Below are 26,829 nucleotides of genomic sequence, written 5' to 3'. Positions count from 1 at the left end.
AAAAAATGCATTTTTGCTTGCACATGATTGGATGATGAAAAGTCAGCAGAGCTTCCCTTCATTTACTAAGCTCTGGCGCAACTGCATTTTGCCTTTAGTAAATCAACCATTAAAGGCATTTATAGGAGTTACAGAGGAACTGCTGTCTGCTCACATAATTTGTAATAAAAACATTTTTGCCATTCTGAAGCTTCCCTCCAACCACTTTGCATATTATTTTATATACACTGTGATTCTGTGCTTGCCAAATTTGCTGCAGAAATCTCCCTCCACTGAGGCCTCGAACACACGACCGAGAAACTCGACAGAATCCATCAAGAAACTTGGTGGGAGAGCTTTTTTGCCGAGGAAAACGGTCGTGTGTATGTTTTTCATCAAGAAAACTGTCGAGGAACTCGACGAGCAAAAAAGAGAACAAGTTCTCCATTTTCTCGACGGGGTGGTTTTCGATGAGAAACTCGAGGGTGTGTATGCTAAGAAACCCGCACATGCTCAGAATAAAGTATGAGACGGGAGTAAAAGTAGCATTTGTAATGGAGATAACACATTTGTCACGCTGTAACAGACTGAAAAGTGCAAATCGTGTCTCACCAAACTTTTACTTAAGTCCCCATTCACATCTAGGCGTTTTGCCGCTGCCGCCAGAGGGATGAAAAGACATTGCCCTCTATGGAGATGGTTCACATCTCCACGCCGAACGCCTGCCGCCTGAAAAAAGGTCCCGGACCTTTTTTTCAGGTGGCTTTCGGGAACCATCTCCATAGAGGGGCACATCTAGGCGGACAATCGCGGTACAAAACGCCGATATTTGCCGCCGCAATTCGCGGGACAAAACGCCGCAAATTTGTCTGCCTAGATGTGAATGGAGCCTAACACGCAGTAGAGATTAGCAAAAGCAGCCCCAAGGGTTGTGCCAGTGGAATCAAACTTCCCCTGCCATTGTATGTGTTGTACGTCACCGCGTTTGAGATAGGGTGCCCACTGTCCCGCAATTGACATGTCTGTCCTGGGTCCCGGGCACCTTCATTCTGGTACAATACAATGTCCCGGAATGAAAAAGAGGACACAGCAACCCCCTAATAACTAATAACTAAATTTCCAGAACTGGTTGCTAGGGCCAGCGCTGCCTGGCATCTTGCAACCAGTGACAATTTACTCTCAGACAGTGAGACCAGGAGCAAGGCCTTCGCCTAGTGTAGCACTGCTGTCCCCACCCACCCCGGAACCTCCTCCTTCTCTGGCACCCAGCAGCAAGACTGGTGTGATCTTCACTCTCCAGATAGTGATGCCACTATTTCCTTCTACGCATGCGGCTCATGCAGATGGAGTGATAGAAACACTGCCTCTGGTGGCAGGCTATGGGTGGCAAGTGGCACTGCATCTGGTTGCAAGTGGCATATTCACCTGACAAATAACCCGCCGCGGAATTCCCCATCAATCCCGAGACTATATTATCCCCGCCCCCCTCATCTTTTTTTGGGGAAGGTGAGAGGGGCGTGTCCCTGAACGTCAGTTTGGAAATGTGGTCACCCTAGTTTGAGAACGAGGAGATTTTGTCTTGACCGTGTGTACACAAAGCAAGCTTGTCGAGTTCCCCGACAAGCCTAACAAGGAACTCGTCGAGGAAAACGATGTGTCTTTTCCAACAAGTTCCTCGATCGTGTGTACGAGGCCTCAGTCTCGCTGCAGCCATTTTAACTGTGGGCAGCCAAAGCTGCTGCCGGTTTCCTTCCTGGATTTACACAGACACACATAGGCACACCTCCAGTTCTGCAGCTCTCATTGGCCCTCTTATGACTCATCCCCCACTCCATTCTTGGCAAACTCTCACAAGAGTGAGAGAGAGAGATGTGCATGATGTCATAAGCCCAGGCTTTCTACCAGACAAGAAACAGGAAGTGGGCTGTATAAAGTATTTACTGGCAGTAAAAAACATTTACTATCCAAAGTAAAACAAGGTGTGTTTAGCACTTCAGTGTTTTATTCTTTTTTTTTTTTTTTCATTTCAATGGCCAGAATAAATAAATATTCTGGCTAATTGAAAAAAAAAATGTCCAAGAGCTTGGCCTGCCTAAATGTGTTTGCAAAGATGCAGTTTAGGTTGTGTTATAGAAGCTGCTTTCCGGCCTCAAAAAATGCTGCTTTTAAAAGTGTCTGATTTTTTTTATGCCTCTGAAAACAGCTTTAGGTTATCTCAGCCTTTTTCAACCAGGTTAAGGCTTCTTCAGGGGGGCCTTGGTAAAATGCCTAAAAATGTATCAAAAACTCCTTGGCCGCCAAACTTGCCATTGTTTGATCCTGGAAGCGTCCCTCAGTTCATAGTGCTATGTTGAGGTGCAAAGTTTCCTGGATACTGCTTATTGTAGACCTGGCAAGTAGGCTCACTGACTCTGTGCCTTGGATTTGGAAAATATGGGATCTTTGGGCTAAATATGTTAATATAGATTTATAACTTGTAACTTTTCTCATTTTTTTTGGCTTCCTTTCCTCTCTCAGGCGCTCCTCTTCGGCAGTGACACTTTAGAGGTCAAATTTTGATTTTCTCTTCCACCTCTTTTATTTCTTTCTCTATACTTTCTACCTTTTTTCTTATCCCTTCAGGACCTTAACCACTTCAGCCCCGGAAAGCTTTACCCCCTTCCTGACCAAGCCCTTTTTTGCGATACGGCACTGCGTCGCTTTAACTGACAATTGCGCGGCCATGCGACATTGCACCAAAACAAAATTGACGTCCTTTTTTTCCCCACAAATGGTGGTATTTAATCACCTTTGTAGTTTTTATTTTTTGCGCTATAAACAAAAAAAAAGCAACAATTTAAAAAAAAACAATATTTTTTACATTTTGTTATAATAATTATCCATAAAAAATATATAAAAAACAAATTTCTTCCTCAATTTAGGCCAATATGAATTCTTCTACATATTTTTGGTTAAAAAAAATCGCAATAAGCGCATATTGATTGGTTTGCACAAAAGTTATTGCGTCGACAAAATAGGGAAAAGATTTATGTCATTTTTTATATTATTCTTTTTTTTATTAGTAATGGCAGCGATCTGCGATTTTTATCATGACTGCGATATAGCGGCCTACAGATTGGAACATTTGACACTATTTTGGGACCATTGACATTTATACAGCGATCAGTGCTATTAAAATGCACTGATTACTGTGTAAATGTCACTGGTAGGGAAGGGGTTAAACACTAGGGGGCGATCAAGGGGTTAAGTGTGTTCCCTGGGTGTGTTCTAACTGTAGGGGGATGGGCTCACTAGAACATGACAGAGATCACTGCTCCCGATCACTGGGAGCAGTAGACAGTAGATCCCTGTCATGTTACTAGGCAGAACTTCCTTGTTTACATCTTCCCGTTCTGCCTCTCCGTGCCACGTTTGCGGGCCACCGGCAGACATTGAGTCCGTGGGACCCACGGTGCATGGTGGGCGTGCATGCGCCCGCTAGACGCTGATGGCGGAGTGAAGTACCGGTACCTCGTTTTGCGCACCCATGTCACTTTGCCAACATATATCGGTGTGAGCCAGTCAGCAAGTGGTTAAGCAGGGTCTTCTGCCTGGGCTTCTTTTTCTATCTTTCACTCTCTTTTTTTCTTCCCTCTCTTTCCACCTCTAGGCTAAAAAAGTCTCTCCAGCTGGGGCTTATCCCTGATCTAAATTTTATTAAGGTGTGAGGTCATATGGGTGGGATACCACCCTACCCTTTTTCGTTTTTGGGTTGGGTTTGGGTTGTACTGTATTAGCTTTAATAACCTTCTAATCTTTGCAAGTATCCACACTATATTTGTTTTCTCATTATGTTTGGGGTGATGATATCATTGTAACATTGTTGTACTCTATTTCGGGTTCTGACCTATGTGGCCTTTATGCATAATGATTCTATTGAACTTTGTCTCTTTTTTATTCATATTAAAGTAGAGTTCAGCCAAAAAGCTTTTGGGGAAAAATCAGCAGCTACAAATACTGCAGCTGATGAATATGGACACTTACTTGTCCTGGGTGCCCGCGATGTTGGCACCCAAAGCCGATCTGTCCCTCGGCTCTCGGGTGCTGCTGCCGCCATCTTCGGTAAGGGAATCAGGAAGTGAAGCCCTGCGGCTTCACTTCCTGGTTCCCTATTGTGCATGCGCGAGTCGCACTGTGCGATATAAATGGTCCCAGCTGTCTTGTGGGACCTGTGTGTCTCCCAGAAGACAGCGGGGAAGGGGCAGGGTAGACACTGGACGTGGCGTAGATAGCTGCGGATACTGCAGCTATCTATGCCCAGAAGTGGGAGCAAATATCTGTATTACACAGGTATCTGCTCCCCCCCTCCCCCCTGAAAGTTGCCAAATGTGACACCGGAGGGGGGGGGGGGATTCCAAAAAGCGGAACTCCGCTTTAATAAAAAAAGTTTGAAAAAAATTATCAAAAACAGTATACAAGCCAGCAGGTGAATCAAGCCTGCCCTTTAGTTACATAAAGCCACAGGTTTTTATTATGCATCATTATAACTTTCTAAACACTGGCATCCTAACAACCAATGACGTCATCAATTAAGAAGGAAAATGTCTGTTGCCTCCACAGCATCCATGTTTGACCCTCCTGTGTCCCTCTCCCTCAGCACTGGGGTGACATTAGCTGACTAATGGAGAGAAATGGAGGGAGAATCAGAAACATTGGAATACTAGTCAGTACCAGTGTGCAAAAGTGTATTTGCTTTGGAAGAATAAATCACCTCTAATGTTGGGTGTCCTACATGTGGATGTTGCTGCGTTATTTAACGCTATTAGAATTGTTTTTTACATTTTATAATGGGGTGCCTTAAGACTGACCATCATTTTAAAGGGTGCCTTGACTGGAAAAAATTTGTAAAATACTGGTTTATCTAATGTGCATTTTGTCATTTACGAGCATATTTTAGAGCAGTGTTCAGGGGCAAAAAAAAATGCTTTCAGAGAGGAGTTTTCCAGCATAAACAAGAATAAAAACTCAACACTAGAGGCATTTTTTTCAGTCAGAAAAAATGTAACCGTGTGTATGAGGCATTCTCTTGCCAGGAGAAAAGTGTTTATAGGAGCCCCAGTGTGCATGAAGCCATAATAGCATAATTCCAACTGTCCCTCATTTGGCGGGACTGTCCCTCTTCTGAGACGGAATCCCTCCGTGCCTCAGGTAGCCTCAGTGGTCCCTCATGTTTCACAGTGGAGATGGTGTGTCCAGGGTGATGTGCAGTGTTTTCTGCCACACATAGCGGTTTACTTTTAGGCCAAAAAGTGCAATTTTGGTCTCATCTGACCAGATCACCTTCTTCCACATGTTTGCTGTGTCCCCCACATGGCTTCTCGCAAACTGCAAAAGACACTTCTTATGACTTTCTTTCAGCAATGGCTTTCTTCTTGCCACTCTTCCATACAGGCCAGATTTGTGAACAGCGCGTCTAAGGCCCCGTACACACGACCGAGGAACTCGACGTGCCAAACAGATCGAGTTCCTCGGCGAGTTCAGTGTGGAAGCCGCCGAGGAGCTCGGCGGGTTGACTTTCCTCATTGAACAACGAGGAAATAGAGAACATGTTCTCTTTTCGGCCCGACGAGTTCCTCGACGGGTTCCTCGCTGAAAAGTGTACACACGACCGAGTTTCTCGGCAGAATCCAGCTCCGACCGAGTTTCTGGCTGAATTCTGCCGAGAAACTCGGTCGTGTGTACGGGGCCTAATAGTTGTCCTGTGGACAGATTCTCCCACCTAAGCTGTGGATCTCTGCAGCTCCTCCAGAGTTACCATGGGCCTCTTGGCTGCTTCTCTGATTAATGCTCTCCTTGTCCAGCCTGTCAGTTTAGGTGGACGGCCATGTCTTGGTAGGTTTGCAGTTGTGCCATATTCTTTCCATTTTCACATGATGGATGAACAGTGCTCCGTGAGATGTTCAAAGCTTGGCATTTTTTTTTTATAACCTAACCCTGCTTTAAACTTTTCAATAACGTTATTCCTAACCTGTCTGGTGTGTTCCTTGGCCTTTATTATGATGTTTGTTCACTAAGGCCCCGTACACACGACCAAACATGTATGCTGAAACTGGTCCGTGGGCCAGTTTCAGCATACATGTTCGGTCGTGTGTAGGCGCGAGCGGGCCGAATTCCAGCAAACATTTGCCCGCCGGGCCTTTTCCCTAGCGGGCAAATATTCCTGGACGTGTTTTAAAACCGTCCGCTGGAATCCTGCCCGCTCGGACATGTACGGTCGTCAGTACAGACCTACCGTACATGTCCGAGCGCCCGCCATCCCTCGCATGCGTCGAATGACTTCGACGCATGCGTGGAAGCCTTTAAATGGCAGGCCCGCCCACGTCGCCGCGTCATCGTCGCGGCGACGACGCGGACACGCCCCGCGTAGTGTTTACGCGCGGACTTCTGTACGATGGTTAGTACAACCATCGTACAGAAGCCCTCTGGCAGGCATGTACGGTGAAAACGGTCCGACGGACCGGTTTCACCGTACATGTTTGCTCGTGAGTACCCGGCCTAAGGTTTAAACCCATGAGGGCTTCACAGAACAGTTGTATTTATACTGAGACCAAATTATACACAGGTAGACTGTATTTACTAATTAGGTGACTTCTGAAGGCAATTGGTTCCACTAGAATTTAGTTAGGGGTATCAGAGTAAGGGGGCTTAATACAAATGCATGCCACACTTTTCACATATTTATTTGTAAAAAAAAAAATGAAAACCATTTATCATTTTCCTTCCACTTCACAATTATGTGCCACTTTGTGTTGGTCTATCACATAAAATCCCAATAAAATACATTTAAATTTTTGGTTGTACCGTGACAAAATGTGGAAAATGTCAAGTATTTGAAAATGTCAAGTATATGAATACTTTTTCAAGGCACTTTACGTCAAGTACTCTACCTCAGAGTACAGTCCTTGACTTAAGTTGGCCATATATTAGTACATTATTCTCACATCCTATACCTCCTGTAAATCCTGTACATTCAGACCTGTCTCTAATCTGCAGCAGTTTTCTACATTTTTCCATTATCTGTGCCCCTTTCTGATGATCATGTGCTGGTCAGAACGGAGGGAATATTTCTTCAGTTTCAGGCGCATGCCCATTCAGCTCCGCTCGCACGTTCTTCTGCCTTGGCTCAAGTCCCGGCCAGCCACCTGCCTGCTTATCTCCTTGCCTTCCCTGGTGGAGTGATCTTCCTCCGCTCCCCACCCAGTAGTAGCCGGGGCATGGAGAGTGATAATTGAGAGACTGTGAGGCGGGCGACGGGCAGAGAGTCGCTGATTGCTGCCATTACTAGTAGAAAAAAAAAGTGTCCCCGGATTTCATTTTAAATATCTGGTCACCTTATGTTAACCACTTCCATACAGGGCACTTATACACCTTCCCGCCCAGACCAATTTTTAGCTTTCAGCGCTGTTGCACTTTAAATGACAATTGCGCGGTAATGCTACACTGTATCCAAACAACATTTTTATCATTTTGTACCCACAAATAGAACTTTCTTTTGGTGGTATTTGATCACCTCTGGGATATTTATTTTCTGCAAAAAAAAATAAAAAATTACTGAAAATTTCGAAAAAAATCGTAAAAAAAAACATTGTAAATAAGTAAGTTTTCTCCTTCACTGATGGGCACTGATGGTACTGCACTGACGGGCACTGATAAGGCGGCACTGATGGGCACCGATTAGGTGGCACTGATGTGGTGCCATTGATGGGCACTAATATGCGGCACTGATGGGCGGCACGGATGGGCACTGATAGGCGGCACGGATAGGCGGCATGGATAGGCGGCACAGATGGGCACGGATAGGCAGCACAGATGGGCGCAGATAGGCGGCACGGATAGGCGGCACGGATGGGCACGGATAGGCGGCACGGATAGGTGGCATGGATGGGCACAGAAAGACAAGAGTGAGGAAAAGCCGATTACCGGCTTTTCCTGTTTACATCGTGATCAGCCGTGATTGGACACGGCTGATCACGTGGCAAAGAGTCTCCGTGAGAGACTGTTTACCTTGATCGGTGTTGCAGGGTGTCAGACTGACACCCTGCAACAACGATCGCCGTGATTGCGCGCCCCGGGGGGCGCGCAACGGCTCAATATCCTGAGGACGTCATATGACGTCCACTCAGGGCATTACAACCACTTTGCCGACGTCAATTTGTCATTGGCGGGCGGCAAGTGGTTAATGTGACACATGCCACTCCTGACAGTTTCCTGCACCATCATAAAGGAAGTTCAGTTAAATCCCCGGAATGTATGTGAGATGACATCATGTGAAAAGAAGAGCAGTCATGCATGGCCCCATAACTTCACAGGCCCAAGTCATCATAGAGTTCAGGCCTACTCAGCACACACTCCAAACACTGGGAGCAGATGCTGCAGATGGATTGTGTGTCTTTGTTTTCCGTCTCTTGTGTCTGGGCATGTCTAATAATGTGTAAACTGGTACAGGATTACAGAACCTCCTATAATTCCCATCGCTAACATTTCATAGTTATGTAACAGAGGGGTGAGCCAAGTGTTTCAACAGCTGGGTGTGAAAGAGATAATTCTGGTATGTAGAAGGGATAAATCATAACCTGTCACATAGCTGTCCTCATATACAGTAAATATATATATATATACACACATATATTCTCTCTTTTCTTCCCTATTCACACAAGCCTGCTCTTTTTGTTTAGATCTTATTGTACGTCTATAGGCCCATACACACGATCTGACAACAAATGTCCGACTGACCTGTTTGATCAGGCAATCTGACCGTGTGTACGCTCCATCGGACAAACTTTTTGTGTTTTTCATCGGACAAATGTTCGCTGTGCAAACAGACAAACTTTCCGGCAACGAATGTCAGATGGAGGCTAATCCGATCGTGTGTACACAAGTCCATCGGACTAAAGTCCAAAGTACAAACACGCATGCTCCGAACCAATGCTAAAGATCAGACAATAATAGCAGAAGTTGCCCACATGGTGAAGGTAAAGAGCTGAAAAACCACGTGATTTGGTGAAAGTTGGCTGAAAAAGCCCTACCATGTGTATGCAGAACAAGTTCACGGACAACGCCCTTCGGAGCGAAATCCACGGAAAAGTCTGATTGAAGTCCGATCGTGTGTATGAGGCTTTTGGGTCCTGTCCATGACTCCTGGCTACCTCCCTTTGGGAGTAGTATTAATGAGATGGTTTCCGAAACTTCTTTATTCCTATGTTCCTGTCCTGTGATGAGCAGTCACTGCTACTTTCAGGGCTGGACTGTGACAAAAATTTGGCCCTGGACTTCATCCAGACTGGCCCACTTTGACAGGTCTCTCCCACAGCGGCCGGACAACTCCCGCACCCCCCCGGCCACCCAAGCCCCCTCTCCCCCTTCACTAGCCACTAGCCGTTTTACTTTATTAGAGTAGAACGGCTGGTACTGGTACTCTTATAGGCAGTACCAGTGGGGAAGCTAGTAGGCATGTGCAATTTTTTAAGTTACGAATATGGTTTCCGTCAATTTTCGTTATTTTAGTTGATTCGTTAACATACGAATGAACGAACGGTTTAGCGCAATTAATAACGAATAACGATATTTTCAAAATAACGAATATGAAAAACAACGAAGATACGAAAGATGAAAGAAACGAAAACATAGAAACAACGAAAATACCGAACCCAAAAAAAATAATAATTACGAAAAACAAAATGAACGAAAATGCAAACGTACTAATATTCGAAGACCGAAAAGAAAACAACCGAAATGCCGAACAAAGACTAAAAAACGAAAATCAAAACTAACGAAAAATAAATTACGAATCTTCGGAAAACTGAAATGAAAACAACGAAAATACGAAATAATGTAAATTAGCTTTCGTTAGTACTGAAATATTTCTGGACATTGACCAATAGCCACTGAGCGCTGTCCCTTTCCTCTGAAGAGGTTTGTTCCTTCCCCCAATGAGCTTCTTTCTCATTACCTCCTGGCTCCTTGTGTCTTTTTCTGTGTTAGACTGCAGTGCATCTCATTTCTAGATTTGTATTTGTAATATCTGACATATTTTAGTTTTCTTCTACGTCAGACTTCATTCTAGACAGGGTGTGTGTGCTAACTAAGACAGTCAAGTCAATCACAGTAAAATCCGAATGACAAAATTACGATGAGGAGTGTGTCGAATAAACGTAAAATGTATTCTAACAGAATTACGAATGCAATAAAATCTACAAAAGTACGTTTTTACAATCAAAGGAAATTAGACACGAAAATACGAGAATGGGGAAAAATACGAATGATCATAAAGCAACGAAAATATATTTCTTACGAAAATACGAATGCGGCATTATGGAAAATATAATGTAAATACGAATAGCAAAACAACGAAAATTAAACTAACGTAAAAACGAAGGAACGAAAAAAATCATTTTAAAAATACGAACGCGGCAGAATACAAAATATAACGAAAATACGAATCTCGATTCAACGAAAAATAAACTAACAGAAAAAAACGGAAACGGAAAAAAGAGTGTTACGAAAATACTAAAGAGTACGAATACGATAACTAACGTCTTACGAAATTACGACTCGTTACGAATCACGATAAACGAACAGAAACGAAACAGAAATAAACGAATTTTTTTGCTGTGCACATGTCTAGAAGCTAGACTTTATTTCACCCGGGGCAAAGAATCAGTTTGGTGCCCCCGCTTATGGGACAAGATTAGGCAGAAGTGAGAAACTCCCAGTCCGCTGTCACTGAAGCCGGCCCACTGAGCCATCGGCCCACCGGGAAACTCCCTGTGGTGCCAATGGCCAGTCCATCCCTGGCTACTTTATTTCTCCTGCCCCCACCTATTTAACACAAATGTTTGGCTAAAGCCTTGTACACATGGGCTGAATGTCAGCCGGCATCGGCTGGTTCAAAAGAAACTGGCCGACATAACAGCAGCTGATCTGACAGAAGCCAGCATTTTGGGCAGCTTCTGTCTAAGGCTCTTGACCGAAAAGGTAGAGGTGCACTGAATGTAAATTTTGGTGCCGAAACCAAAAATTCAGGATGCACTTGGCCAAAACCGAAAATGACAGTTTAAAAAAAATATATATATATTTGTATTTATAATCGTATTATATTTGACTTTTTAATTAAAGTGGAGCTCCACCCAAAAGGGGAAGCTCTGCTTGTTTTCTCCCCCCCCCCCCTCCGGTAACACGTTTGGCACCTTTTGTCGGGGGGGGGGTACCTGTTTTTGAAAGGTACCCATTCCCACTTCGGGGAGACCTTGCTGCAGGAAGTTCAGCCCCTCTTCTCCTTCCTCCGCCGCCAAGGTAGTTAGAAGGCGCAGCACGCTTTGCACATGTACATTAGGTAACCGGCTATGAACCTAAGCAGACTCTCCTGCCTTCATGCCTGAGCTAAGTGCAGATAGATTCCAGGGAGTAAATACTACACGAATCATCTGCCCTTACTCAAGATGGCCGCAGCCAGAAGTTTTTCAAAGTGATTGCTCAGCAAAATAAAGCATAAAGACATGGATGGATGGAGGAGTTTGGTTTGAATATAAAAAAATAATAAAATAGCACTTTGCTTTGTGGTGCTCAGATGCAGTGTAACATGTACATTTTCCCCAGAGCTTAGTAAATGAAGTGAAGCTCTGCTGACTTCCATCATCCAATCATGTTTAAGCAAAAATGCATTTTTTCTTATCATATGACGTCCTCCCATGTTCGTGCTTTTCACGCGCCCCTTGCGGCATGCATCCGCAGGCATCTGTGATCGCTGTGTCCTTGGGATACAGCTGATCACAGATCGTGGTAAAGAGCCAATCACTGCGGCTCTTTACCATGTGATCAGCTGTGTCCAATCACAGTTGATCACAGTGTAAACAGGATTTGCCGGTTATCAGCATCCCTCGCCTCACACTGACTCAAGCCTCGTACACGCGACCGAGGAACTCGACGGGCGAAACACATCGTTTTCCTCGTCGAGTTCCTTGTTAGGCTGTCGAGGAACTCGACAAGGCAAGTTTCTCCATTCCCGTCGAGGAAATAGAGAACTTGCTCTCTTTTTGGCTCGTCGAGTTTTTTGACAGTTTCCTCGACGAAAATGTACACACGACCGGTTTCCTCGGCAAAAAAAATATCTCACAGCAAGTTTCTTGCTGGTTTTTGCCGAGAAACTCGGTCGGGTGTACGAGGCCTTCGTGTGAGGAGAGGAGAACTGATAACCGGCAAATCCACACAGGGGACATCTACACTGATCATCAGGGCCACATATTAGTGCCACCTATCAGTGCAGCCTCATCAGTGCCCATCAGTGACACCTATCAGTGCTGCCTGTCAGTGACTATCAGTGATGCCTATCATTTTCGCCTATAATTGCCACCTATAAGTGCCCATTAGCACCACATATCAGTGCCCATTAGTGCCACCTATCAGTGCCCATCAGTGATGCCCAATGCATGCCCATCAGTGATGCCCAATCCATGCCCATGAGTGCAGCCTATCAGTGGCCATCACTGCAGCCTCCACAGCGCACATCAGTGATGGAGGAAAATTACTTGTTTACAAAATTTTATAACAGAAACAAAGAAAAACTTTTTTGTTTTTTATTCCGGTTGTTTAGCAAAAATTAACAAACCCAGTGGCAATTAAATGCCACCAAAAGAAAGCTCTATCTGTCTAAAAAAAATGATAAACATATCATATGGGTACAGTGTTGCATGACCACGCAATTGTCATTCAAAATGCGACAGCTCTGAAAGCTAAAAATTGGCCCGGGCAGGAAGGGGGTAAACGTGCCCAGTAGGCAAGTGGTTAAAGTCCCCGCCACAATGGATCAAAATAATATTGATTTGATTTTGAAAGAAAATTACAATGAAACTTTCTTAACCACCTTCATGACCAGGGCATTTTTTGCCTTTCAGCACTGTGCTACTTTATCTGGCAATTGCGTGAACATGCACCCAAATGAAATTGATATCATTTTTTTTTACACAAATAGAGTTTTATTTTGGTGGAATTTGATCACCACTGTTTTTTTTTTTGGTACAGATGAGCATCATTTGATGAGCGACATCATGTGCCTGTACAAAAACAAAGAGGCGGAGAAATAGGAGACAGTATGCAATAATAAAGTGGGACCTATCAACAACAATTCCCAACACACTGTGGGTGGCAGCTGATTAAAGATCATGCATAACTGACAAGATAAAGAATGAGTCTATTATGTAATCTACTGGTTTCCATAAAATCTATCAGTTGGAGATATTCTTATTATAATTATTAGTAGAGATAAGCCCCATAAAAAAGTCTCTTGAATATTTCAGTATAGCCAACCATCTTATATGAAACACCATATCCAGAACATACATTTAAAAACCATATGACAGCCCCAACTCTCATGTCTCATGTACCAGTCCACATAAAATACTATTTTCTAAAAAAAAAAAAAAATCTTAACCGCTTCAGCCCCAGACCATTTTGGTGGTCAAATACCAGGCCACTTATTGCGATTTGGCACTGCTTCGCTTTAACTGACAATTGCGCGGTCGTGCGACGTGGCTCCCAAACAAAATGTATGTATTTTTTTCTCACAAATAGAGCTTTCTTTTGGTGGTATTTGATCACCTCTGCGATTTTTATTTTTTGCGCTATAAACAAAAAAAGAGTGACAATTTTGAAAAAAATCTATATTTTTTACTTTTTGCTATAATAAATATCCCCCAAAACTATATAACATTTTCTTTCCACAGTTTAGGCCGATACGTATTCTTCTACATATTTTTGGTAAAAAAATAATCACAATAAGTATTTATTGATAGGTTTGCGCAAAAGTTATAGCATCTACAAAATAGGGTTTTATGGCATTTTTATTAATAATTTTTTTTTACTAGTTATGGTGGCGATCAGCGATTTTTATTGGGACTGCGACATTATGGTGGACACATCGGACACTTTTGACACCATTTTGGGACCATTGTAATTTTTACAGTGATCAGTGGAATAAAAATGCACTGATTACTGTAAAAATGACACTGGCAGTGAAGGGGTTAACCACTAGGTGGTGCTGCAGGGGTTAAGTGTTCCTTAGGAAGTGATTCTTAGGCCCCTTTCACATAGGGCAGTGGAGGTGTGGTGACGGCATAGCGGCACGATTTTTAGGGCTACGTATTTACCGCTATATTCGGTCGCTAGCGGTGCGGTTTTAACCCCCGCTATCGGCCGAAAAAGGGTTAATACCGCCCGCAATGCGCCTCTGTAGAGGCGCATTGCGGGCGGTATTACCGCGGTTTCCCATTGATTTCAATGGGAAGGAGCGGTAAACTCCCGCTCCTATACCGCTCCAAAGATGCGGCTAGCAGGACTTTTGGAGTGGTCCTGCTAGCACACCGCTTCAGTGTTAAAGCCTTTGGGCTTTCACATTGAAGCCTGCAGGGCGCTGAACCGCCTGAAAAACGTGTCAGTGTGAAAGGGGTCTTACTGTTAGGGGGTGTAGCTACACGTGACACATCACTGATGACCGTTCCCGATCACAAAGTTTACAAAGGCATTCCCCTGTTCTGCCCTTGCCGACAGCAATCACGGGACTCCCGGGAACATCGAGTTCCTGGGACCTGCGGCTGCACTTGCGAGGCACGCGGTGGGTGCGTGCACGCGTGCTGACAGGCAGGTTTAAAGGGACGTACCTGTACACCAATCTGCCTGCCAGTGCCATTCTGTCTACGTAAATAGTCGTGTGGCGGTCGGCAAGTGGTTAAAGTGTTACTATACCCAGGTCCCTACATTCACTGTATATGTTCTCCCACAGTACACAGAACATGGAAATGCAATTAGTAAATATACCCCTTTTCATCAACAGTATTTATCAGTCGTGACTTCTATCGGTGTCTTGTTAAACCCTTTTTAATAGGAGTTTTCATTTTATTCTCACTGTCCTAAGAGGCTGCATGACCCCTGACCCTCTATTTGGACAGTGCTGATTGGCCCTGTGCTGAGCACATGCACCCTCCCAAGAAAAATAAAAAACTCTCTAGCAATACACACCACACTGAGCATGCGCAGCTTGACTCCAAAGACTCTGTCTTATCCAGAGATTGATTGGGGACAGTGGAAGAAGGGGAGGATCAGAGAAGACAGGATCAAACAGATTTTTTAATCAATGTAGATGATTAACCCTTTAAGTCCCACAGTGGGTATAACAAGCATGCTTTGCTGCATGTAAAGACTGATTTTAATGTTGTGGGTTTAGTAACACTTTAAATATTTATATACAGTATAAATAGTGGCCATTTATGATATCTAAATGTTTTATGCAGCCTATCCCTAATAAAGTATTGATGTATTTTAATCAATGATGAACCTGCGCTAAACCCACTTTTCACTGAAGCATTTCAGCTGCTCCACTATAACAACACAATGGCTGATCAGTAGATGTGGGGATTGGAATGCTATGTGTGCTGCTGTTTGTTTTTATACTTTAGCCTAAAACATCATAGCTTGTCTCAAAGTCATAAATCAGAGTTTCACAAGATTAATGTTCTTGTCTTGTTCTGCACTTGGGTTCAGCTAATTTGCCAGGCAGTAGTGACCGCTATTACCCCACCATCACAATAAACATATGACCGGCTATTTCACGTCTTGTGCAATGAATAGATTCTTCCAGGAAGTCATGACCTGCTACCTTGTGGGCATTTTTCCCATTCAGGATGACTTAATTGTTTTGCACAAACTTAAATCCAATCAACTGACAAAGGAAACATATACCGTAACTTCCTTTTTTTTTTACTCCAAATGCAGTTCCAAATAGCAACTGGCTCCACATTGGTGGAAGGAACACAGACTTGGATATACTGAGAAAATCAATAATCAAATCTTTGTTTGGTTGGTATCTATCAAAGTTGGTGTTTATCAAAGCTTGAAAATTTCCCAGAACAATGTAATGTAACGACTGGTATTCAAAACACTTTTCATCACTATATTCAAGTGAAAAAGTCCTTTGAAGTAAAACTACATTGGCTGAAAAAATTGGAAGAATACATTGCTGAGGTTTGGAAAGCTTTCCAAACCTCAGCAATGTATTCTTCCAATTTTTTCAGCCAATGTAGTTTTACTTCAAAGGACTTTTTCACTTGAATATAGTGATGGGTTTCTCTTTTAGGCTGGGTTCACACTATACTACACCACAGCAGTACGACTTTCATCCTACTTTGCTCTGCGACATCGGGCCTACATTGATCCTACATCCATCCGACTTTCATGAACAGGATACTACTTTGATCTGAGTTTGTGATAGTCTGACTTGTTCTTTGACCAATCAAAACAATCCCAGAGTGAGATAAATTCCTTTTACTGCTGCTGTAATCACATTTCAGATGTCGGATTGGTAAGGACAAGGGGCCAGATCCACGTACGGGCGCAACTTAAATATTCAGATTTAAGTTACACCGCCGCAAAATTTCTACCTAAGTGCCCGATCCACAAAGCACTTACCTAGAAATTTGCAGCGGTGTAACTTAAATCCGTCCGGCGCAATCTAATGGGGCGAGTCCCATTTAAATTAGGCGCGCTCCCGCGCCGGACGTATTGCGCATGCTCCCGACGCGATTTTCCCGACGTGCTTTGCGCAGATTTACGTTGCGCCGAGTTTCGAGAATCGCGACGGATGTAAAAGAAAAAAAAAGAGTTGCGGCGGGAATTTTTTTTGTTTTTTTAAATTTGACAGCGACGCGGGAAAGAAGGGTCTACTTTTACATGGTGTACTAAGTTTACACTTTGTAAAAGCAGCCCTAATTTTGCGACGGCAAACTAACACTTACGGAAAAAAAACAAAGGGAAAAAGCTTTGTGGATCTCCGTAAGTGCTAATTTGCATACCCGACGCGGAATTTCGACGAGAAATGCCCCCAGCGGCGGCCGAGGTACTGCATCCTAAGATCCGACAGTGTAAAACTATTACACCTGCCGGATCTTAGGAATACCTATGCGTAACTGATTCTATGAATCAGCCGCATAGATAGAAACAGGGATACGACGGCGTATCAGTAGATCCCTTTTGTGGATCTGGCCCAAGGTTCCTACTTTGGTCCGACTTCAATGATATTCAATGGGCTGAAATAGAATCAATGTCGGACCAAAGTAGTACAGGGAGCATTTTCAAAGTCGGACCGACATGTGTCGGAGCAGTTAAGACGGCTCTCATAGGGAAACATTGATTTTCACACGTCATGCGACATGAGCTCCCAATGTCGGAGCATTTGTCGTACCAGTGTGAACCCAGCCTAATTTAAGTAATTCATGCTTGCCTTATTATTCCTTCAGGCTGGGTTCACACTGGTCCGACAAACGCTCTGACATTGGGAGCTCATGTCGCATGACGTGTGAAAATCAATGTTTCCCTATGAGAGTCGTCTTAACTGGTCCTACACAAGTCGGTCCGACTTTGAAAATGCTCCCTGTACTACTTTGATCCTACATTGATCCTACTTCAGGCCCATTGAATATCATTGAAGTCGGATTAAAGTAGGATCCTTGTCCTCACCATCCGACATTGTGATGACAGCAGCAGTAAAAGGAATTTATCTCACACTGGGATTGTTTTGATTGGTCAAAGAACAAGTCAAACTATCACAAAGTCGGATCAAAGTAGTATCCTGTTCATGAAAGTCGGATGGATGTCAGACCAATGTAGGATAAATGTAGGACCGATGTAGGACTGATGTCGCAGAGCAAAGTTGTAGGACTGTTGTGTCGTATCAGTGTGAACCCAGCCCTGTACTACTTTGGTCCGACTTTGATCCTACTTCAGCCCATTGAATATCATTGAAGTCGGATCAAAGTAGGAGCCTTGTCCTTACCATGTGATTACAGCAGCAGTAAAGGGAATTTATCTCACTCTGGGATTGTTTTGATTGGTCAAAGAACAAGTCAGACTATCACAAAGTCGGATCAAAGTAGTATCCTGTTCATGAAAGTCGGATGGATGTCAGACCAATGTAGGACCGATGTAGGACTGATGTCGCAGAGCAAAGTAGGATGAAAGTTGTATCACTGTTGTGTCGTATCAGTGTGAACCCAGCCTCAAACTGACCTCTGAATGGGAGATCCAGCATTCATTACAATCACCTGAGTAATCTTTATGTTGTAATGAGAAAAACTGCAGTCTCTGCATCCCTTTTTGGTAAGGATGAGCCTTATGTCCGTTACACACAATGAGATTATCGGAAGAATGATCGTCCATTTTTTTGCATGCTCATCTCAGATCGAATCTGATGAGTTTATTAAAGTCACGAAAATTTGCGTACTACAGAATATAAATTTGGAAGTGATGTCATATGTTGTAATGCATTTGTGTTACATTTTCGAATGACAGCTGTACTGGTTAAATGAAAATCGTACGATCTGGCATCGTACAATTTTTTTTTTTTTTGTGCATGTCCGATCAAATAATATTGTATGAACTGTCCTGATCGGCTCTCGAAAGCTCTGTACTAACGATCAGATTATCGTATGATTGCTCCGAAATCTGTATTTTTTGTACGATTTTCTGATCGTGTGTACAGAGCATAAGGCCCCTTTCACATGAAGTATCCGATCAGGTTGATTGTCAATTTTTCAGGCAGACCTGATCGGACCCTCCATTCACCCCTTTGGAACAGCGGGTGTACACAAACTTACCTACCTCCAATCCGATTCGGTCAGCTACAAAAAAAAAGTCTACTCTAGGCAGATTGGATCAGAGGGCAGTCGGGTGTAAACGGACAGCAGAGTCCATTTACATCTGCTGGTCTGAAGAAAAGTGGGCCAGCTTATGCAGAGCGGACACTGACCTCTCATGCATTCGCTGTGTTCAGATCAGCAGGAGATCAGCAGACAGATCCCCTGCTGATCTAACCGGAGTCTGCCCCGTGTGAAAGGGGCCTAAAACTGGCCATATACCAGTAGAATATTGATTGAAACTTTTTGTTTTTAAAAGCATTATTTTGATTTACTAATGGTTAGTGGGGTCAAATGAACATTCGTTGTTGACTGTAGAGATAAGAAGATGGGAAAGAACAGGATGAAGAATTTTCCTTAAACAAAATTCTAAGTTTGTTTGCATTTTGTATTTAAAGAAGGAAGACAGAGATGTATCAGGGACTACCGGTACTCCTAAAAGTGCCCTTATTGCCAGTGGTGGTAGGACTGTTGCGGTACCCAGAAACAAATGCTTATTTATAAAAAGATTAACAATTTATTACAAAAAAATATATAATTACAAAAGTACAAAACTAGAAAGTCACAAAAGTGACTAGACACACAAAATTAAAACATTTACAAACTCCACAGATAGGTAGAGGTGAAATAGTGATGTGAATAGTGACGTATCCTCGAAATGTTTCGCAGAATTCTGTATTTAGTAGAAATTTTCCAATGTTTACAAAAACAAGTTAAAGTCACAACAAAACCCTGAAATATGAAAAAATACAAAAAACAAAAATTCAACATTCAGAGTTCCTTGAAAAAGGGTATGTACAGGATTGTATATAACTCTTGTCTAGGACATAGTGTAGGGGTCAAATATCAACACATTTACCATTGTACGATAAAGGTCATGGGTCAGAGTCCCCTGTGGTCCAAGTGCATGTATATGCTGACTAGTGGCACCACATTTTACAAATTTTCTCTTCCATATCCCTTAATCCACCTGTCAGGCTCTCCATTTTTTTAATGATGTCCTTGATTTTGTGAAACCAAAGTGATAGGGAGGGTAGTGTAGAGGATTTGCATAGTGTGGGGATACAGGAACATGGGGCATTAATCAGGTGTCTAATAATGGATTGTATGTACAGAATTCTGCAGCCAGAATTCTGACTAGACCTAGTACAAGTGATCATATTACCCCTATCCTGGAGTCCTGGCACTGGCTAGCTGTCAGCTTTCACATACAGTAGACTTTAAAATCATCTTGCTCACCAATAAGGTTCTCCATGGCTTGGCAGCCCATTTTCTCTGAACTTTTATCAACTTATTCCCCCCTCGTAACCTCCACTCCTCAAATTCAGGTCTTCTGTGTGTCCACTCTACTCACCTACACTCAGTGGGAGACAATGCATTCTCCTGATATGCTCCAAAACTCTGAAATTCACTCTTCTCTAAACTCATTGACATCAAACCTAAAAACTTTTTTCTTTAGACAGGCTTTCACTTAATTGTCCCTTTTTCCTTTGTTTTATCCAATGTATTTCTTTGTAAAATGCTTTGAAGGTGCTATATAAAATAAAGTTTAGTATTTATTATTGTTAGGAAGATAGTAGTGAAGGGGTCGGCTCGGTCGGTAAACTTCTGTATTATAGAATGAGCCTGGGCCCAGAATGGTTGGAGCACTGGGCAAGACCAGAAAATGTGTAACATGTCACATTACCTGTACTGTGGTGCCAAAAAAGTGTTGGGTATATTTAATGAAGTAGAGCAGGGGTAAGATAGCAACGGTTAACTATTTTATAGCCGGTTTCTTGATATTTAAGGGAAATGGGGATTTGTAGGCTAGTGTGAGAATTTTTGAACAGTCTTCCAGCGTCAGTTCGAGTTGGAGGTCTCGTTCCCAATGAGTCAAACACCTAAGGGACTCGTGGGGCCCTCTTCACAGCATTTAAAATCAGACATCATTTTAATCTGCATGTTCTAGGCACAACAGAAATCTGTTTAACACATCTTATGCCCCGTACACACGATCGGAATTTCCGATGGAAAAAGTCAGACGGACTTTTTCCATCGGAAATTCCGACCATGTGTATGCACCATCAAACTTTTTTAATCGGAAATTCAGATGAATTCCATCGAAGTTTAGATAGAGAACATGTTCTCTTTTACTCCGATGGAAATCCGTCGGAATTCGAATGTGATTTTGGCCGGTCAAAAGTCTGACCATGTGTACGGGGCGTTAGATTCCATTCAAGTGGCAGGTTTGGACAAAGTTTTAAAGGCTTTTAAACAAAATTTGCTGACTCAATGGTGGCAAGATCGAGTGGTCTGTTGTGGTCTGATATGACCATTCAAATCAAACTTTAAGGGTGTATGTCCAACTGTAAAGTGTATGTGTTCAGAAACTCGTCGACATTAAACTGGGGATGCGTGTAATTCGAATTACAGCTTTGTGTAAATTCGGGGAAATGAATTAGCAAATCACAAGAAGGAAATGAAAGCAGCGTACAGAATGTACCTAGGATTCCATGTCGCAAGAAAGCTTTACATCTTTTGACAGTTTTATAAAATTATGGCTACTACAGACTGAAATGGAAAAGTAATATTTAATAACAATATATAACAAAGTGGCTTGAATTTTATGTTATATTAAAAAAATGTGTTTTTGGAATCTCCTTTCCAGACCGGCTCTTGAGTGCAGTTTTTAAAATTTCCTATTCTGATTAGTTTTCTGTATTTGATTTGAACGGATGACATACAACCGCTGGTATTTGAACTATGCCTATAAACAAATCTCACAAAGCATCAGATTGATTGTCTATCCATAATTACACAATTGTTTCTATCTTTATTAATAATACAATTTTGTTTGTAGTACATCAAGTTGCAGAACGTGTGGAGTCCCTGGGCCAGTTTGTCATGAAAACAAGGAGGACATTGAAGGGTCATGGCAATAAAGTTCTCTGCATGGATTGGTGTAAAGACAAGCGGAGGATTGTGAGCTCATCCCAGGTAAAGATACTTCAGCCTTATGTAATTAGGGTGTGACTAAAAACTTCAATGTTAACAATGTCAAAATGTGTTTTTTGCCCACAGAGATGTCACAGCGTAACATGATTCATGTATCATTTTTAGCAAATAGTAATGTGACGCAGATGTGGGATTGTCGGCATTCATAGATGTGGGTGTTTTAAGTATGTTTAGTTGCTGTGCAACAAAAGACTTAAAGGCAGTGGGCCATATTCTGAGTAAACTTACAATGGAGTATCTCAGGATACTCCATCGTATCGCTCTTCTTTGGCCAGTGTATCTATGCGAGTGATTCTTAGAATCATTTTCGCATAGATACACTGAAGATCCGACATGTGTAAGTCACTTACACTGTCGGATCTTAAATGTAATTACTCCGCCGGCCGCTAGGAAGCGTTTACGTTCAGGTCTCATTTGTTTATGCAAATGAGCCTGATACGCCGATTCCCGAACGAATTTGCGTCGCTTACGTCGTTTGCGTAGGCGTAAGGTTACCCCTGCTATATGAGGGGTAACCTTACGCCAGTCCCACGTAGGCCATGTTAAGTATGGCGTTGGGTCCGCGTCGTGTTTTCCCGTCGGGTACGTCGTTTTACTAAGTCGTTCTTGAATACCATTTTACGTCAATGATGCACACGTCGGCGTCATTGACGTTTTACGCCGAGAACTGGAGCATGCGCACTGGGCTATTTTAAGCCAGCACATGCGCAGTTCGTTAGAATCGGGGGCGCGCTTAATTTAAATAGAAGCCGCCCCCTTGGATTTACGCGGGGATACGCCGGGCCAAATACACTACGCCGCCCCAAACTACGGAGCAAGTGTTTGGGGAATACAGCACTTGCTCCTGTAGGTTGGGGCGGCGGAGTGTAAATGGCTTACGCGCCGCCCCCGCCTACTTTCTTCAAGAATATGGCCCAGTATCCTTTATTGCTACAAAATATTGTATTAATGCCTAAGTTTACTTAAAAAAATCAGCACAAGGGACATTGCTTACCATCAGTGTGATGTGTCTCATATGCTGCTGTCTCTGATTTAAGTGAAATATTCTTCCTCCGATGCCCACTTTCTACATAATCTTGTGGTGCATTGGGGATTAATAGACCTGAGTGAGCAGTGACAGTTAGGCCATACACTGTTCAAATCTCGTCCTGTTCAGCAGGAACCTGCCCAAATGAGAACCATTAATGGGGAGGCTGAATGTACCAAGTTGATCGGTTGATCAACTTGGGTACAACCAGCCTGCCGGATTTTCTTGGAGGGATTGCCCTGGTTGCAGGAAAGAAATTTGCACCATGTATGGCCTGCCTTACACATCAAGAGTTCTCAACTATGTCCACCCTTTCCCCCTAGCTACTTCTCTTATAGAAGTTGTACTATTACTGCTATGATTGAAACACAATTTATGAATGGAGGGAGTGAACTTTTCCATCATCCACCCATCCTTCATTCACAGATCATGTTTGGTTCATAGAAGCTGCAGTACAGCTTTTATGAATTGAGAAGCTGGGTGGAAAGGCATTGACTCTTGATGAGTGACTGTCCCTGCTGCCTTAGTTCTATAAACTCTTTGCTGCACCAGAAGAATATAGACGGGTGTGGGGGCATCAGAGGAGAAGGATTTTACCTAATCCACGAGATAGCAGCACTAGGCATACATCACACTAATTATTAATAATGTCTCTTTTGCTGATTTTTTTAAAACTAATCTTAGTCTTCAAAGTGTATCTAAACCCAAAAAACTAAAATGTAATGTATTGAAGCTTACCAGCCCTTAGATGAGGTGACTACATTAACTTTTTGTTTTTAGTTTTATTAATTTTTTCTTTGTTTTTAGCTGGTGAAATGGCCAGTAACACACTTCTTGTCTGAGGCCCCGTACACACGTCCGAGAAACTCGACGGGCAAAACACATCGTTTATCTCGTCGAGTTCCTTGTGAAGCCGCCTAGGATCTTGGCGAGCCAAGTTTCCTCATTGACTAACGAGGAAATAGAGAACATGTTCTCTATTTGGCCCGACGAGATCCTGGTCGGTTTCCTCGGCCAAAAGTGTACAGACGACCGGGTTTCTCGGCAGAATACGGCTCCGATCGAGTTTCTGGCTGAATTCTGCCGAGAAACTCGGTCGTGTGTACGGGGCCTGAGGGGCCTTTCACACTGATGAGCTTTTGATGCGTTCCCACCTTACAATGGAAGGTGGCTTTTTGGTGCGCTTTTGAGAAACTGCACCAAAGATGCAGCATGCAGGACTTTTCAAAGTGCAGCACACCAGCATTGTCACCAAGCAATCTCCCCCACCCCAAAGAGTTTGATCAAATACATATATTTGATTAATTGAGTTGTCTAATACATTGACAGTTTCAGGATAGAAAATTTCATTAAAAGCAATCAGATTTTTCTACACAAGGCAAATTCATTCTTATATTGTTTCATTGATCAAAGCCACTATTTAATGTCGCTACTGACTACTGCTTTTCGATTTTGACAAAAAAAAATATTAAACATGCAATGGCTTGATCTAATTGCTATGTATATGGCGAGCTTTAGCGGTGGGTTGCTTTTCTATGGTTGGAAAAAAAAATTTGCATGCTGCATCAAAAATGTCTGACAATTGCAATGTGTGTGGCCAACAGAAAATGCCCTTTCACTTTTTAAAGTTTTCGAGCCCACAACTCTATACAGTGGCTTTAGAATAAACAATTAAGCCATTTAGTTACTGAGGATCTATGCACATTTCATAGGGACACCCATTAGACCAAATCAACAGTGTAAATATAATGATTTCTAATCTCATTTACTTGTGGATTTTTAATTTGTTTTCCTTTTTGTTCGTGTTTCTCTATTATACAGGATGGAAAAGTGATTGTGTGGGATGCTTTTACAACAAACAAGGTCAGTAGTCTGCTGCCACTGCATGAAGACCTATTACAACTGATAGAAAATAACAGCATCATATAGCACCAATGTTATGAAATGTATTTTATTCTGATGGCTGTATACCGGTAATACATATAATAGCAGCATTCCATATATGTTTATATTCCCCCTTTATTTACAGTTTTTTAAAATTTTCTCCACATTTACAAGTAGACCAGGGGTGCCCAACCTTTTGAAGAGCAAGGGCCACTTAAGCGACTTGGTAACCGGTCGCGGGCCACAATGAGCGGAGCGGGTGGACAGCAGCCCACTCGGCTCTATAGAGCCCACTCTACTCTCAGCACACCAAACTCGCAGGTAATAACAGTCTATGGTTCAGATCAGGTAAGCCACAGGTGCACTTCTCTGCACCTGTGGATCAGTTTGAAAGCAGCCCAGTAACCACTGAAGAACAGATATGACCATATATACACTGGGATTTTAGTAATAAACTTACCTTTTGTTGCAGTATTCTATTCTATTTTATTCCATCCCAGAGCAGGAGGTCACGGGCCACATCAGAGGGCTCAGCGGGCCACATGAACCTGTCACCGCCCCCTCTGCTGATTGTGGCCCACGACCAGTTACCAAGTCGCTTAGATGGCCCTCGTGCTTCAAAAGGTTGGGCACCCCTGCTGTAGGGGATACAAACTAAGACTCCTCCTCTCATAAACTTAGTGGCACCTTAGTGGAATGCATTCATGTACCCAATATTGCCATCATGTGCTTTAGTGGCATACAGTTATCAGACAATTTTTATAGAAAGTATGAATATTTTTCAGCGTTTTTCGGTGTGTCTATATTCTTATGCAAAGTTATGCAATGGATACTGCTGATAGAAGTTGTCACCCATGCTCTGCTAGATTGTGGTGTTGATTTACTAAAATTAATAGGCTGTTAAATGTACTTTGCCTAATATGGAAGAGCCCTGGGGCCATCATAAAAAAAAGTCAGAATTCTGAGTTTCAAAGTCAGAATTCTGAGTTTCACACTCAGAATTCTGAGATTAAAAGTCAGAATTCTGAGATTCAAAGTCAGAATTCTGAGTTTTAAAGCCAGAATTCTGAGATTCAAAGTCAGAATTCTGAGTTTATAAATATAGTAGTCTCTATTAGGAGGATTTTAGGAGCAATTAGCAATAATATAGTAACACCCACAGACCATCATTCTGCAGACATACATGTATTCTGCTCTGTATATGGATATGTAAATCTATCTTAGTTACAGCACACAGTATGGGGAAGCAGGCAGTGCTGGGCTCTCTGGTTCTTCTACTGTATTAATAGTTCCTCGATTTGCTGTCTTATCCTCCTTCTCTGTCATCTGCTCCAACATAAAGAGTCATGCTGAAAGCGTGTGTATTTTATGTGTGAGTGTGTGTGTGTGGGGGGGGGCACAGCTTCCATAGATAACAGAACACAATCTCATAATTCTGACTTTGAATATCAGAATTCTGACTTTGAATCTCAGAATTCTGACTTTAAAACTCAGAATTCTGACTTTGAAACTCAGAATTCTGACTTTTAATCTCAGAATTCTGACTTTCAAACTCAGAATTCTGTAATTCTTTTTATAATGGCCCCAGGGCTTTTCCATAGCCTAAGAGCAAAAGTGCAAGGAAAAAAAAATAGTACAAGAAAATGTAAGGAAAAAAACTGCATTTTTGCTTGCACATGATTGGGCAATGGAAAGCAGAGCTTCATCTCATTTACTATGTTCTGGGCTAAAGTCTCTTGCAAAGTGCAACTTCCCATGCAAAGTGAACAGTCTATTTGTCTTTAGTAAATCAACCCCAGTGGCTTAGAACTGACAGAACAGGTAGCTGGTTCCCAGGGATATTTAATAGCAACCTTTCTATTTATCAGTGATAGGAACGAAACATAATCAGACTATCATATAACATTTACAGCCAACAATGAATTTCCCACAGCACAAACTATATGTCACTTGTACACACCTATACAAACACTGGACAATCTGTCTGTAGTTATCATATTAACCACATCAAAATCTAAAAAAATAAACATCTAGAGCATAAAACACGAATAATTCTCTCAATGACGTACTACAGATAAACACTACATTCAGCTATATTATAAAAGATCAATACATCAGGTTTTTATTTCATCTGTCACTGCTTCTCAAGTGGCCCTTTTCATGGTAATATTATTGGTTTAATTATCTTTGTGGGTACAGATCAAACAGGCAAAGCAGTACAACCCA

General features: G+C 42.6%; 1 protein-coding gene across 1 annotated transcript in view; it reads left to right on the top strand.

Moving 5' to 3' along the window:
• GNB5 (G protein subunit beta 5) overlaps positions 1-26,829 on the top strand; it is a 92,470-nt gene that overhangs the window by 9,696 nt on the left and 55,945 nt on the right. Inside the window, exons 3-4 of the mRNA XM_040342691.1 lie at positions 21,538-21,674; positions 24,541-24,582. Of these exons, the coding sequence (XP_040198625.1) occupies positions 21,538-21,674; positions 24,541-24,582 (179 nt within the window). The remainder of the gene's footprint in view (positions 1-21,537; positions 21,675-24,540; positions 24,583-26,829) is intronic.

This window comes from Rana temporaria, chromosome 3 (genome assembly GCF_905171775.1).
Source record: "Rana temporaria chromosome 3, aRanTem1.1, whole genome shotgun sequence".
NCBI lineage: Eukaryota > Metazoa > Chordata > Amphibia > Anura > Ranidae > Rana > Rana temporaria.
Note: the sequence above shows the minus strand (reverse complement) of the source record. Positions and strands in the feature narration are given on the sequence as shown.